Consider the following 14,191-nt stretch of genomic DNA (forward strand, 5'->3'; position numbering starts at 1 on the left):
TGTTTCATGAAATAATCAATAAAATTAAAAAATAGTTTTGATAACATTATTTGCATTAGTGTTAATGTGTTACACAACTAGTTAGTAATAATAGCAATAAGTAGGGCTACATAAATGTAACTATTTTGTAAAGTTACTTTTGTAGAGTTTGTTTCTTCATCAGAACAGATTTGGAGAAATTAAGCATTGCATCACTTGTTCACCAATGGATCCTCTGCAGTGAATGGGTGCCGTCAGAATGAGAGTCCAAAGAGCTGATAAAGACATCACAATAATCCACACGATAAATGTCTTGTGAAGTGCAAAGTTGCCCGTTTTTAAGAAAACAAAACTTTATCCTTTACTTTATCCTGTCGCTTCTGGCCAAAATATGAGTTCATAATCAATGTGAAAAAGTCCATCCCTTTGTCCTCTAACATCAAAACTCACCAACATAGAGGACTCATACTTTAACCAGAAACAATGCCAGCTTTTCATTTCAGACGTAAAGATGGTGTGGATTATTATTGTGATGTCTTTATCAGCTGTTTGGACTCTCATTCTGACGGCACCCATTCACTGCAGAGGATCCATTGGTGAGCAAGTGATATAATGCTACATTTCTCCAGATCTGTTCTGATGAAGAAACAAACATCTTTATCTTGAAATTTTTCAGCAGTTCATTTTAAACTATAATCGTGAGATCTCTGTTGAAAACCCCTGGTTTCAAATATGCATTTGTTACATTCACATATTTACAGTAAAAACTACAAGAATAGCAGGTATAAAACTATTACTGTCTTTTTAACAGGTTGTCAAAGGACAAGGGTGTGAACTTGTAGCCGGATCCCTCATAAAACTTGTTCTGAAATTCAACCCTGAAAACAAACACAAAGCACATAAAAACATCACTTTAAATACTTTCATATCACTATTTGTATAATATTTAAACATGCTTTGTAAAGAGAATAAACTTTTGATGTTGTTAGTAGTAACAGTACATACTGAACCTCACAATAAACTCTCACACTATTAATGCTAAATTTGGGCACACTTCAAGTACAGAGACATTAGACCTTTGGACCAGATATACAGTGCCCTCCAAAAGTATTGGAACCGTAAAGACAAAATTGCTCTGTTGGCTGTGGAGTCAAGACATTTACAAATATGATTAAAATATGAATATGAGACAAAACTACAGAATGTCAGATTTTATTATTGAGTGATTCAACACATACATGTTTTACCAGCTAAGAAGTTCAGCACTTTTAGAGTTTCATCCCTCTATCTGATGTGAGCATAAGTATTGGGACAGTTGCCTCACAGGTCTTTCTAAGTGATCAGCTGTGTCCTGTTGCATTAATTCTTCAGATATTAAAAGCAGGGAATGTGTCGTATCAGTTATATCCATTACTTCTGTATTCTGATTCTTGCATTCGATGATGACACACACAAACCAGGATGAAGATGAGGGAGCTGACTTTGAGAGAAAAGCAAGCAATTTGGATGCTAAAAGAAAAGAGGAAGTCAATTAGAGCTATAGCAAAAATAAAGGGCATGGAGAAATCAAGAGTTTGTTATGAACCTTTATCTAAGTGATGGGAAAGCAAATATGTGGAGAAAAAAGGGAACTGAAAATGATCCCAAGCATACAGCCTCATCTGTAAAGCATGGTGGAGGTGGTGTCATGGCATGGGCATGCATGGCTGTCTCTGGAACAGGCCCTCTCAACTTTACTGATGACTTAATGTATGATGACAGTAGCAGAATGAATTTGGAAGGGTACAAAACCATCTTGCCTACCAATATTCAAGAAAATGCCACCAGATTCATTGGGAAGTGCTTCATATTGCATCAGGACAATGACCCAAAACACCCTGCCAGTTCAGTCAAGGAATTTATAAGAGCAAAGAAATGGAAAGTCTTAGATTGCCCAAGTCAATCTCCAGATTTAAATCTGATTGAACATGAATTTCACCAGCTGGAGAGGAGAGTAAAGGCAGAAACTCCCCAAAACAAGCAACAATTGGGATTGGCTGCATTAAAGGCTGGGAAAAGTATTTCAAAGGATGAGAGCAAGAGTCTGGTGATGTCTATGGGTCACAGACTCACTGCTGTGATTGTGTGCAAGGGATCTGCAACTAAATAATAGCTTTTAATCTTTTATATCTGCCTTATGTTCAACTGTCCCAATACTTATGCTCACATCAATGAGTGGGATGAACTCTAAAAGTGCTGTTCTTTTTATTTGGTAAAACATGTATGTGTTGAAACGGCTAATAATAAAATTTGACATTCTGTAGTTTTGTCTCATATTTATCTTTTAATCATATTTGCAAATGTCTTGACTCCACAGCCAACAGAGCAATTTAGTCTTTATTGTTCCAATACGTTTGGAGGGCACTGTATGCAAGCTTTAATAGATTAAAAATAGATAGACAAACATGGTCCATGTCAAAGGTCAGGAACAAGTCAAACACCTTGACTAACAAGCAGTTTTCAAGTGCAAAGTGCAAGGTTGTTATATGCATGATAAATCTCATAACTTCTTTAAAAGAATTAAAGTGAAGTCTCATACTCGTTGCTTATGAATTATGTGTTGTTCTTACCAGTGTAGTCGTAAAGCGTGCAGAAATGCAGACAGACCCTCCATAACCAGAAGAATAGTCACGGTGAGAACAGCGAAAGCAGCAAACAGCAACACCAGCATGAGTGAACCCATACCAGAGGAGATCTTCAGACCCACCTGGAGAACCATCCGCCAAAGCACCTCCGACAGCTCTGCAGATGAAAAACACAACTTTACTTTACCATTTTACTCTGTCATTGTGTTTCTTAAAGAAATAGTTCACCCCAAAATAGACAGTCTGTCATTATCTACTCACTCATGTCATTCTAAACTATATCATACATTTGAACTATAACTATATTTTATCAACTAATATCATCCAGGTTTGGAAATGACATAAGGGTGAGTACATGATTATGATATTACTGATATTTTGATGTGAGCTTTTCCTTTACCATGTTTACTGGCACATAAAATGTACTATAATAAAAAATAAATATGTTAATTTAGAAATCATTCTAATATGCTGATTTACAGCTCAGTTATTAATAATTGTTTGTATTATTATCATTGAAAACATTTTTGCAGTTTCAATATTTTTGTGAAAACTGTGATACATTTTTTTTTCAAGATTGTTAGATAAATAGAAAGTTAGAAAAACAGCATTAATTTGAATCATAAACATTTTGTAATATTATAAATGTATTTCATCAACATAATATATATGTACATATATGCACAAGTCCCAAAATTTGACAAGGTAGTGTATGAACATTCTCACAAAAATACCAAAATTTCAACATTGATAATAATAAGAAATATTTCTTGAGCACCAAATCAGTATATTAGAATCACTGAAATATATTAAAATAGAAAACAGTGAAAGAGGTCATTTTAAATTGTAATATTATTTCACAATATTAATGTGTTTACTGTCTTTTTAATGAAATTAATGCAGCCTTGGTGAGCATAAAAAACTTCTCTGAAAAACATAAAAAAAAAAAAAAAAAAAAATTGAGCAGTAGTGCATTTTCATAAATAAATACTGAACATTAAAGCACTCAGCCATGTATTCCCTTAAGTTAAGATGTTAAAAATGACCACAGGGAAGGTAAAAAAACGTAAACCATGCTCTGGTGTTCTTTCATCTTCGTTTACTCATAAATCATTTCACTGATACACTCAGTCACTCAGAAACAAATGAAAACACAAAGAACATAGATATAAAACAGAAGCCATTTCTGATCGTACAGTTTATTGCAATAGGACAAACCTGCGTGAGCCAGACTGAGCGCCCAGAGCCTAAGGTACGAGGCCGTGTTGGAGATGCACCCCAGGCAGAACTCGACTGTGTGGATGGCCTGATACACAAAGATGTCTCCCATACTCATCTGAAGAAGAAACAGATGAAATGATCTTTCATGCACAGAATTGTTCTTGCAAAGACATTTGAGCATTTTTATATGTTTGTATATTATGTAGTATATAAGATATTATATAACAGTATTCAGTAGGTTTCAAGCAACATTTAAAGACTTATATTATACCAAAAGCTTACCATCTCATCTTTCTGATGATGTGAGGAGGAGGAGCGTGTGTCTGTTTCACGCTGATCATTCAGATTGTTTCCAAACACCTGTGTAGAGACAATCACTAAAAATGAGAACATTACAGACACAAATATATTTCACATTTTTATACACAATTCACATGCTAAATATGGTGCCAATTTGAAAATGTCAAATAAATAAAATTAAAAACCTGTGAAAAAAAAAAAAGATTTATGCTAAATTTTGCAGTACTGAAATGTATAATTTGAAAAAATAAATAAATCACTAATAAATATAAATCCTAGTCTTATATATAAATGTATATGTAAATCGTAAATAAAATAAAGCTCGAAGAAAAGTTTATACTTTAAACTTTATACAACACTACTGAATTTAATTACTATTTATGTACTTTACACAAATAGAATACATTTAAATATTTATAAACACATCTAATTACATTTACACTGTAAAAAAAAAATTATAATTAAATAAAAAATAATATAAAATACAGTGTAAAAAAAAACAAATTGAGTCAACTTAAAATAATTTGTTTCCCGGCTGCCTTAAAATTTTAAGTTTAGTGAACACAAATATCTAAGTTGTCACTTAGTACAACATTTCAAGTTGACTAAACTAAAAGTTTAAGGCAGCCGGGTAACAAATTATTTTAAGTTGACTCAAATTTTTTTTTTTTTACACTGTATTTTATATTATTTTTATTTAATTATTATTTTAATAATATAACTAATGTAACATTTTATTCATTTTACAGTATAGGAGGGCCACGCGTTTATACAAATTGACAGATTTAATTTGCATTTAAAATGAATTGAAATAATAATAAAAATATAAAAATTTAATTAATAATAAAAAAATATGTACATGTTGAAATCAGTACCATTTTAGTATCAATAAACTATTAGAGTTTTGTGAATATATTTTGAATGAATTTTTATTTTCATTATAATTTAGTTAGTTGTGGTTATTTTCTTGTGTATTTTTATCATTTTTATTAATGTACATTTTTATTTCAGTTTTAGTTATTTTAGTAAATCAATTCAAACTAAATGAAAATGAGAAATATTGCCTTGGCAATTAGCTGACAAAAACTAATTTTAGTTTTTAAATATTTTTTATTTTAGTGATTTTTATTTTATTTTTTTCCAAATGACAAAAGTTTTGTATGGTTTTAGTTTTAGTTACCTATACTAACCCTGGTTGAAACGAGCATTAACTCTTCTTGGGACAGGGTTGCTCTGCTCTGCTCACCCACCTGGTGTCTGGTTTTCATGCGGGTCCTGTATATGAGGAGGGGTTTGACCAGAAGCAGCACAGGAACCATCAGCATAGCCGTCACAACCAAGAAGATCTGAACCGCTTTCTGTAGAGCATTACAGCTTCAGTCAGAATCTGTAACGCTGAGTACTTCAGCTATGAAATGCCAACTGCTTTTAGAGGAGCATGAATCCAAACCTGTCCTGCGTAAAGAACCTTATACTCAGACTGGTAATCAAACAGCATCATGTTGATGAAGAGCAGCAGAATGCTGGGAGCCGTTTCAGAGCGTAGAGCGATGCACCATTTATAGAGGATGAGGAAGATCAGGTATCCGAAGAGAGACAGCATGAAGATCAGCTGCGGAACAAACTGAAGGCAAATGTCCAGGAATTTTCGGAAATGTCTGTTAAAATTAAATGAGAAAAGCAAAAAGTCACAGATTTCTGAACAGTGATGACCATAAGGGGCAAGAACTGATATGAATCATTATTTATCTGGACTTTATAAAGAGATGGTACTTTTAAAACAATCAACTACCTTTTATTCATAATAATACCACTATCTACAGTAATTCAATTTCAAAACTTAAGTTGCTGCTTTAAATTTGTAATCAAAATTGCTAATTTCAACTTTTTTTTTAAATCTTGTCTAGTTGAATTTCATATAAATAAATAAAAAAGTGCAAAGGAAAAACATGTTGCCATGACTTATTGATTATATAATTTTTTATACGTGTAACAACTTTTTTATTTTTCTATTTTAGACAAAATAGACAAAAGCTACATCATAAAATTTCAGTGTAATATTTAGATGTCATTAGCATTTGACAATCTAATTGATTTAAATCGGTTTGAAATTTTAATTTTGCCTATAATCAAATACCCACGCAAAGTTGACCAAACTCAGGGTGAGTCCAAAGAGCATATGACTGACTCCCAATATGACCGACATCTTCATCTTGAAGGAGTTTAGAAAGGACAGCTTATTTGATGCAATATTCCAAACCTAAAACAAAAATGTACATTAAAATGAATTAAAGTTTTAATAGGATTACATTGTTCTGCTAAATCAATGCTTCGTTCTTCAAAATCTTTGTTGTTCACATCCACACATTTACGAATTTTGGAATAATTAAGATAAGCAGCAAATCAGCATAGTAGAATTATAAAATTCAGCTTTGATCACAGGGATACATTTGAAAATATATTCAAATGGAAAACAGTTATTTTAATTAGAATTACATTTACTCTTTATTTATTACTTCACTTGCTATAAAAGGTACTTTTTCATTCCCTTGCACATGTTGTGAAATTTAGGAACAAATTTGATTGTTAATGCGAAAGATCAGAACATCTAAATCCTGCCACCTAGTGAATAAAACACAATAAGACAACCAAACTTCTATTCAAACTATTAAATCATTGTATACACGTCAAGATCATGTGATGCAGATTTAGGTAAAAAAAAAAATGACATGAAAATGTTAAACTTAAATATATGCCTACATAAAAAAAATGACACTTTTAGATGATTTTACATGCACTGACCGGGTCAATTCCAAACACATACGGGTGTCCAGAATAAACTCCTGCGACAAATGGGTTCAGCTGAAGATGGTGATACTCATGCAACGTTTCATTTCTGAGATAAAGAAAAAACTATTAGAGTTGGAAAAGAGCAAGCGACTACATTAAAGTCTGCAAGCGTCCAGCATACATACTGCCAAGGCCCGTGTGGCTGAAACATGGGCCGAACACACCAGGAAGAGCCGAAGATGTTGAAGGACTTAGAGAAGCAGTCATTGTAAATCAGGCCAGTGTATATGGAGAACATTCCCATGAGCAGGATAATATAACGTCCTCCGACAACCATATCTGTAACCTGGGAAGAAAAAAAATATGTTACGTGAAAATAAGTAAAAAGACTCTAAAAGACATTGGCCATGGTTAAAGTGGTCTGATGATGCAATTAAAAATATCACCTTTAAAAAAATGCATTACCTCATTTTTCAACTTTCGTAAAGATTCAGCCTGTGAAATGACCCAGACTGCAAACACCGTCATCAGCAGCCCATGACCACAATCTCCAAACATCACCGCAAACAGGAAGGGGAAGGTTACAATAGTGTATGGAGCTGAGAAAAATAAATGTAGCAAGTAATATATTTATATATATATATATATAAATTAAATGCATGGCTCGCCACTGATATAAATATATTATATATATATATATATATATATCTCAGTGGTGGGCCATGCATTTCACACCTAGGCCTTCAGTGGCGTCCTACATGAATTAATCCACCTCTTAATACCATCATAATGATGCCACGGCTATAGAAACCACAATTAGTACACAGAAATGCAGTGTAACAGGGCATTGCATCACAGACAGGTATCTTGTGCAGCGAGAATGACCGATATTACTAAAGCTAGAAACCCAATTAACACAATTCATCAAGTTTCCACACCTGCGCAACGCATCATCTCTAGCTGAGGCATTAACCTGACAAAATGACACAAATATAATCAACCCGATGTTCTTACAGACATTTATTAACTCAAACGTATTTATACCTTACAGATAACATTGGTATAAAACAAATAAGGCGATTACATTTGTTTTAAAGTTGACCTAACAATTTATGAACTCTTAATGCTATTCGTCTTCACGAGTCTCCCCGCCGGTCTGGACTCGGAAACTAGGTAACTAATGTTAGTTAGCTAGGTAACTAGTTATGATATAGCTGGGGACTGCTTTCAGGCGCTGCGTAATATCATTGCGCCTGGTGCACTCATGGCACGGCAGCAAATTTCCTTGATTATTACGCCGGAACGAGAGTATAGTTCCTTGCCATATCAGCCTATAAAATCGCAACTTTTAATTTTCCGTCGGTTTTAGTGCACGATGTAACTACAGAAGACTCCAGCTTTAAATAGGAAAATTATCGAAACTCTTTAGCCATTTTTGAGCGAGATGCTAATCGTCTAATCCGATTCAATTATCTATGCTAAGCTAAACTAAGCTAAAAGTGCTACCGCCAGACCTGGAGATCGGCTGAATGGATTCAAAAACAGTCAAACTCTTTAACTCTTGGGGAGTTGTAAAATGAGCCAAAAAGGTGGAGTGTTCCTTTAAGACTGGTTTTGTGCTCCAGGGTCACATATATATATACACATACACACACACACACACATATATATATATATATATATATATATTAATTTAGATTAAATGTTGCAGTGGAATAATATATTAAATTATACAGTGAATCACCTGGATTTATTTCCTGATAAGTACCGACCCCATAGGCGTCAATAATAGCCTGGAATCCCTCAGTAAATGTGTTGGTTCTGTTGAAGGTTGGTGGAGTTTGCTGGGTTTGGATGCGGTTCAGGACTGGAGTCACACTGGAACCACTCTGCTCCTAAAAACACATGTGCAAATCAAGCATATATGAGAAACTCGGAGTATGTGGTCTTGCGAAGGGTAAAAAAATAAAAAATATTCCATTTTGAATTACTAGTGATGGTTTGCAGAATATTTATTCATGGAAGTATACACATACTTACAGATCCCTTAATCAGGGCGTTCTGAACTAAAGCGAGATCTGACACAGGACACCAGATCTCTGCCACGATCAGCTTCTGCGTGATGTCTATGTTGCAGAGGTTGAGGGTGTAGTAGATGGCCTTCATCTTCTTCACTTTACTGCCCCACTCCTGGACGTGCTCCGCTGCTCGGGTCAAGACCCCGGCACAATATTCTTCAGTTCTTCTCAGGATCTTTACAACAAATGAGGACATAAAAACAGCTATTTCCTACATTTATTTATGAATATTGATGACACATTTGAAAAGAAACTTGCAATTGAAAATAATCAATAATGTGACTCACCATTCGAAGATCTTCCATTTGTGTCATTACACTGTTGCTCATTTTCTTGCGTTCATACAGAGTTTTGGGGCACGAGTACAAGCTGGCACGAAACCTTTAAGGATTGTAGAAATAATGTTGATGAAGAAATTTCATTTATAATTCAAATCTGGATCATTCTCAAAATATGGTGACAAACATGCCATGAAAAATTTCAAATAGCCAAGAAACTCAACAATAAATCTATAAACTAACATTTTATGAAAATGTGTAAAATATATATTTTTATTTATATATTTTTTTTAATTCTAGTAATTCTTTCTTTTGACTTTACATTGATTATTTAAAAAATCATATTAAATATTTATATGAAATAATATATACGTATAATAAAATCAAATAACATATTCAAATAAATGCTTAAATACCATCAGCTTTTGTGGGGGAAAAAAATTATTAAACAGAATTTTCTAGAAACTCGATATTTTTTTAAGAATGACTCTACTGCTGGTATATAATGTGCTTGGAAATACAGTGTTTCTCACCCTTCACACACTTTTCTGATCTTTTCTTGCACATGATCTCCCTGGACAAATATAATGAACACATCTTTCTTCACAGCTTCCCTCTGTTTAAAAGAAACATGTTTACTGACCATTTTTCTGATAATCTTAACACAGACTCAACTGTACATTAGCTTTCACTATCCGTCCTAAACAGAGAAATCTATATCAAATGGATTAATGTCCACTTCAAACAAGTAATATAGCAGCATGTGTGGTGTGTATTGACAATCTGATAGCAAGCTAGTCCCAATCGATATATTAAAGAGCACATATGAAGAGATCTATGGATTCTGGATTATGGTATAAGTAATTATGATGTTACAGTATGCACAATGGGAATATCGCTGTACATATATGTCGCAAAAGTGTTTACAGTTGGTGTTTTGTGTGTGAAAGAACGTCAAAAAAAATAATAATTAAAAACACACATTAGGTATTTGATGCTCTCACCACCACTTGTAGCTCCTCAGTGGCCTGTATCTCTGCATGCCGAAGAACAAAATTTCCATGAAAAAGACGCCAAAGAACCCTTTCAAAAGCAGGAAACCTTTCTTGTTTGATTACACCTGCAATAAAGCTTCAAATGTGTACAAATACAGTATGTCATTGTACAATTAAATCAGATCTTTTTTTGTTTTAATTGGAACCTTTGTGTATCAGTGGGACAAAATGTACCTTAGATGTAGAGCTCCAGATGTGCTGGAGTTGCTGTTTCTGCGGCTGGTTATGTGTGATGAGACGGTCATAGACACCGAGTCTTCAGAAGGAAGCTCAGAGCAGGTTAGCAGGGACTCGGCCTGGTACACAAGCAATTATAAAGCCAGTTTAAGTAGATCAGACTGTACACGGAAACTATACACTAACATTACATGGAAATGAGTATAGACAATTCCTTTCTGTTTCACCAAAAAATGAAACATCATACGGGTTTGGAACAACATTACGGCAAGTTCATTTTTATTTTTGAGTGAACTTCACTTCAAGCCTTTGAGAATAATGTTTAAAGTGCCCCTATTATGGATTTTTGAAAATGACCTTTCATGAAGTGTGTAACACAGCTCTAAGTGAATGAAAACATCCTGCAAAGTTTTAAAGTTTGAGCAAAAACTGTAAAAAATAAATGCATATTATAAGAAAATGAAAGTCTTTTTTGACCTTAATTGCATGCATGTCAACCTGTTGTTGGGGACTCCCAAAACCAAAATATTAAACTTTCATAACCGTATAGGGGCATATAGTTTACTTGAAGATGCAGCAAACAGATAGAAGTAAATTATGTTTACTAAACATGCAAATGTTTGAATATTAAATAAAAATCAAGGCCTTAAAATACATTTATTAGTTTGGTTTAAAATAAAATGGATCTGAGGCATAAAAAAAAAAAAGTTAAAATAAATATGTTAAAATATGATCAGTTTTGTTCATGTTAACTTAAGCTAAAACTAAAACTTCTGAAAATCATTTTTGGTAATTGAAATAAAGCTGAAATTAAAATAAAATATGAATAGCAGACAAAAAAAAATTACATTTAAATGAAAATTAGAAATGTTGCCTTGGCAAATAACTACAGTACAAAAATACACGTACAAAAATTACTGGAACTAAAACAGAAATATCAATCAAATTAAATCTATATACAGTAGAAATATTAAAAAGATTAATAAAAAAGACAAAAATTACTTTAAAATGAAAATGAAATCGAAATATATAAAATGCTAATTCAGAGCAATACTGCATACTATATAATTAAAAATAAAATTAAATTAAAATTCATCTCAAGATCTTGACCTCTTCAAAGAAATATTCAGTCATCCTCAGCAGAGAGTCCATGTCCATCAGCTCAATGAGGTTCTGTCTGAGTGTGGCATGGTTACAGTTGATTTCTCGCAGCTCCTGCTCCAACTTCTCAAATGTGGACTAAAGGTTTGAAGGCAAGCATTAAGTCGCAGTAACTTTCTGAATATCTGTTTGCGTGTCAAATTGCGTTAATACAGAGTAAGAGAAAATGGGTTTATTTGGTCAATGCTACAACTGAGAAGAGCTTATTCTAAAATATTAGGCCTTTAATAACAAAAGGAGAAGTGTTGTTGTCACCTCAAGCTCCAGAACATCTCTGGCACAGGGAACCATCTCCTTCTCCTTTGTTGCAGCAGATACAATGTTAGATTTCACCATCTCCTTCTGAAGATACCCTAAATGATGTAGAATTTAAATAGAAAACAACATTAGGCCTACTGTCTTTGAAGAAAGATAAATTATATCAAAAGCGTTTTAAAGCAACTGTGTGTAGTTTTGTGCATTTTGGAAACTTTGGAGCCCCTATGGTTAAGTGAATGGATTTTTTTCTGTCATAAAAATCGCTGTACATGATTTTTTCTTTTATTTCTTTATTTATTTTGCAATCCATGACCATGAAATTGATATTTCAAAGTAAAAAAAACTTACATACGGTTGCTTTAAATGAGTACAGGGAGTATGAGTTCACTAATCTAAGTTTTATTGTTAGATCACTTCTGCAGACTATGATCCAGTATGATGATTCAATATGTAAATTGGACGAGATATATACTATATAAAAAAAAAGTTGTTTCAACTTAAAATAATTTGTTAATCCGCTGCCTTAAAATTTTTAGTTTAGTCAACTAAAATATTCCAGTTGTCCCTTAAATTAACATTGAATAACTTAAAATTTCAAGTTGACCTAAACTAAAAAATTTAAGTCAGTTGGGTAACAAATTATTTCCAAAAGTTGAAACAACTTTTTTTTTTTTTTACAGTGTAGGCCTATAGATCTTTGCAATATTATAACGGCAACTCACCACATGTTCATTCATGAGATCAGAATCAGAATCTTACAGTAAAATACAAAGTTTCTTACTCAGAATTCTCTCCATTTCTTCACATTTCTTCACTTCCTTCACAAATCGCCTTTGAAATGCTGTTACACCAGGATTCAGCTGTAAGATCATTTTAAAAAGTTTAATACATAAAGGAATTCTAACATATCAAGGAAGAATTTGGAAATTTTTGGTTTATTTTAGATATGTATAGCCCTATTCGCCCCTTAAATAACTACCTTATTAATTCACATCCACACAGTACAATCATGTAGATGCTTTTTTTCTGGCTCTGCAGTGTTATGCACTGATTGATTCAACCAATGGTGAGAAATCAAATTCTGTGACAATGAACGCTCAGTATGAACCGAATAGCGATGCAGAGAGTTTGCACTATATATGCACTTGAAAGTGTGCACGCTGCAACAAGCAGACTACATTTAAAAATCAATGGATGCTGTTAGGTTACTTGACATTCTGACAAAAGAAAGCAAAATAAACCAAAGCAGTGGCTCCTAAACAGCTGAATGCAGTGACTTCCACACACACACACACACACACACAAGCAGTACAAAGGTTACTCACATCTTTAAACTGAACTAGTCCAAGATGCCCGAGTTCATTGATGCAGTTGTGAGCCGATTCAGTTTGAAAAAACAGCTGCACGAGACACATCTCCTCACTACGAAATAAAGAACTCATTCTGGATAGTACAGGAACAGAAACAGCAGCAGCGGTGATCGTCTGGTTTTTGTAAGGCAGTCTATTAAATGTCTGTCTGTGAGATCAATAGTGTTCTCGTGTGGCCTCGGGATCAATATTGACACCACTAGTGCAGCTGGGACATCCAGACCAAATTATGATGAACCACCCTGCAGCACAGCACACGTTTCATTTAATCTGATCATTTCAAGTAAGCAAATAACCTTAAACTATCCATTTACTTAATATAAAGTATCGGATCACAATGAAACACTGGTAAGTATTTATTGGGAAACATTCCTTTGCATTTTGCTTGCTTCTGTAGTTTTGTCATATGCTTGGCTTGAAATAATGACAATATCCAGGCCGCTTGTCGTATTGATTCGCGTAGTCCAGATATCACAGCCTTCTCTCTCATCTACTTTCCTCAGTATAACAAAATGACGAGTTTGAAGAGAGAGACTTGACTGAATCTGGTAGCTGTATGCAGCACAGCAGTAAGTAAGCCATCCATAGCCTGGTGAAGAAGCCACTTCTCTCCTCGTTATTTGTATGTTTCTCTAAATTGAAGAAAAAGAACAAGAAAACAATATAAGAAACATCTTTGTCCATAAAATTAAAAGACGTTTGTTTTTGTTTTTCTTATATCTTCATATTTGTTTTGAATTATTTGTTTTAATTGTATTTTTTAGTGCTGTCAAACAATTAATCGCATCTAAAATAATATTTGTGTGTGTTCTAATAAAATATTTTATATATAATTTAGTGCTGTCAAACGATTAATCGTGATTAATCGCATCCAAAATAAAAGTTTTTGTTTACATAATA

The 14,191-nt window shown here is 33.4% G+C and overlaps 1 protein-coding gene across 2 annotated transcripts; it reads right to left on the bottom strand.

The window, feature by feature from the left end:
• Positions 1 to 717: 717 nt before the first annotated feature.
• LOC306865208 (V-type proton ATPase 116 kDa subunit a 1) lies at positions 718 to 13,402 on the bottom strand. 2 transcript variants are annotated; one of them, XM_079409676.1, is made up of 20 exons: positions 13,247 to 13,402; positions 12,703 to 12,781; positions 11,919 to 12,016; positions 11,613 to 11,741; positions 10,500 to 10,621; positions 10,275 to 10,401; positions 9,804 to 9,886; positions 9,280 to 9,373; positions 8,955 to 9,167; positions 8,659 to 8,809; positions 7,380 to 7,513; positions 7,100 to 7,260; positions 6,927 to 7,020; positions 6,266 to 6,384; positions 5,575 to 5,782; positions 5,375 to 5,482; positions 4,107 to 4,184; positions 3,822 to 3,939; positions 2,589 to 2,760; positions 718 to 857 (listed from the first exon to the last, which is right to left on the bottom strand). In XM_079409676.1, the coding sequence occupies exons 1-20, from the start codon at positions 13,361 to 13,363 to the stop codon at positions 773 to 775; spliced, it is 2,490 nt and encodes an 829-aa protein (XP_079265802.1). In that variant the 5' UTR covers positions 13,364 to 13,402; the 3' UTR covers positions 718 to 772. The 2 variants fall into 2 exon arrangements, with proteins under 2 accessions (XP_079265802.1, XP_079265803.1); XM_079409677.1 differs by having other exon boundaries at positions 759 to 857; positions 2,726 to 2,760.
• Between the last annotated feature and the right edge of the window lie 789 nt (positions 13,403 to 14,191).

This window comes from Barbus barbus (assembly GCF_936440315.1).
Source record: "Barbus barbus genome assembly, chromosome: 46".
NCBI lineage: Eukaryota > Metazoa > Chordata > Actinopteri > Cypriniformes > Cyprinidae > Barbus > Barbus barbus.

Excerpts from the sequence above, each read along its gene's own strand:
- LOC306865208 (XM_079409676.1), bottom strand. The coding sequence starts at position 13,363 with ATGAGTTCTTTATTTCGTAGTGAGGAGATGTGTCTCGTGCAGCTGTTT. Across the intron at positions 10,402-10,499 it reads TCTGGAGCTCTACATCTAAG|CTTTATTGCAGGTGTAATCA; the intron begins GTACATTTTGTC and ends ACACATTTGAAG. Across the intron at positions 7,514-8,658 it reads TTATCAGGAAATAAATCCAG|CTCCATACACTATTGTAACC; the intron begins GTGATTCACTGT and ends TATTTTTCTCAG.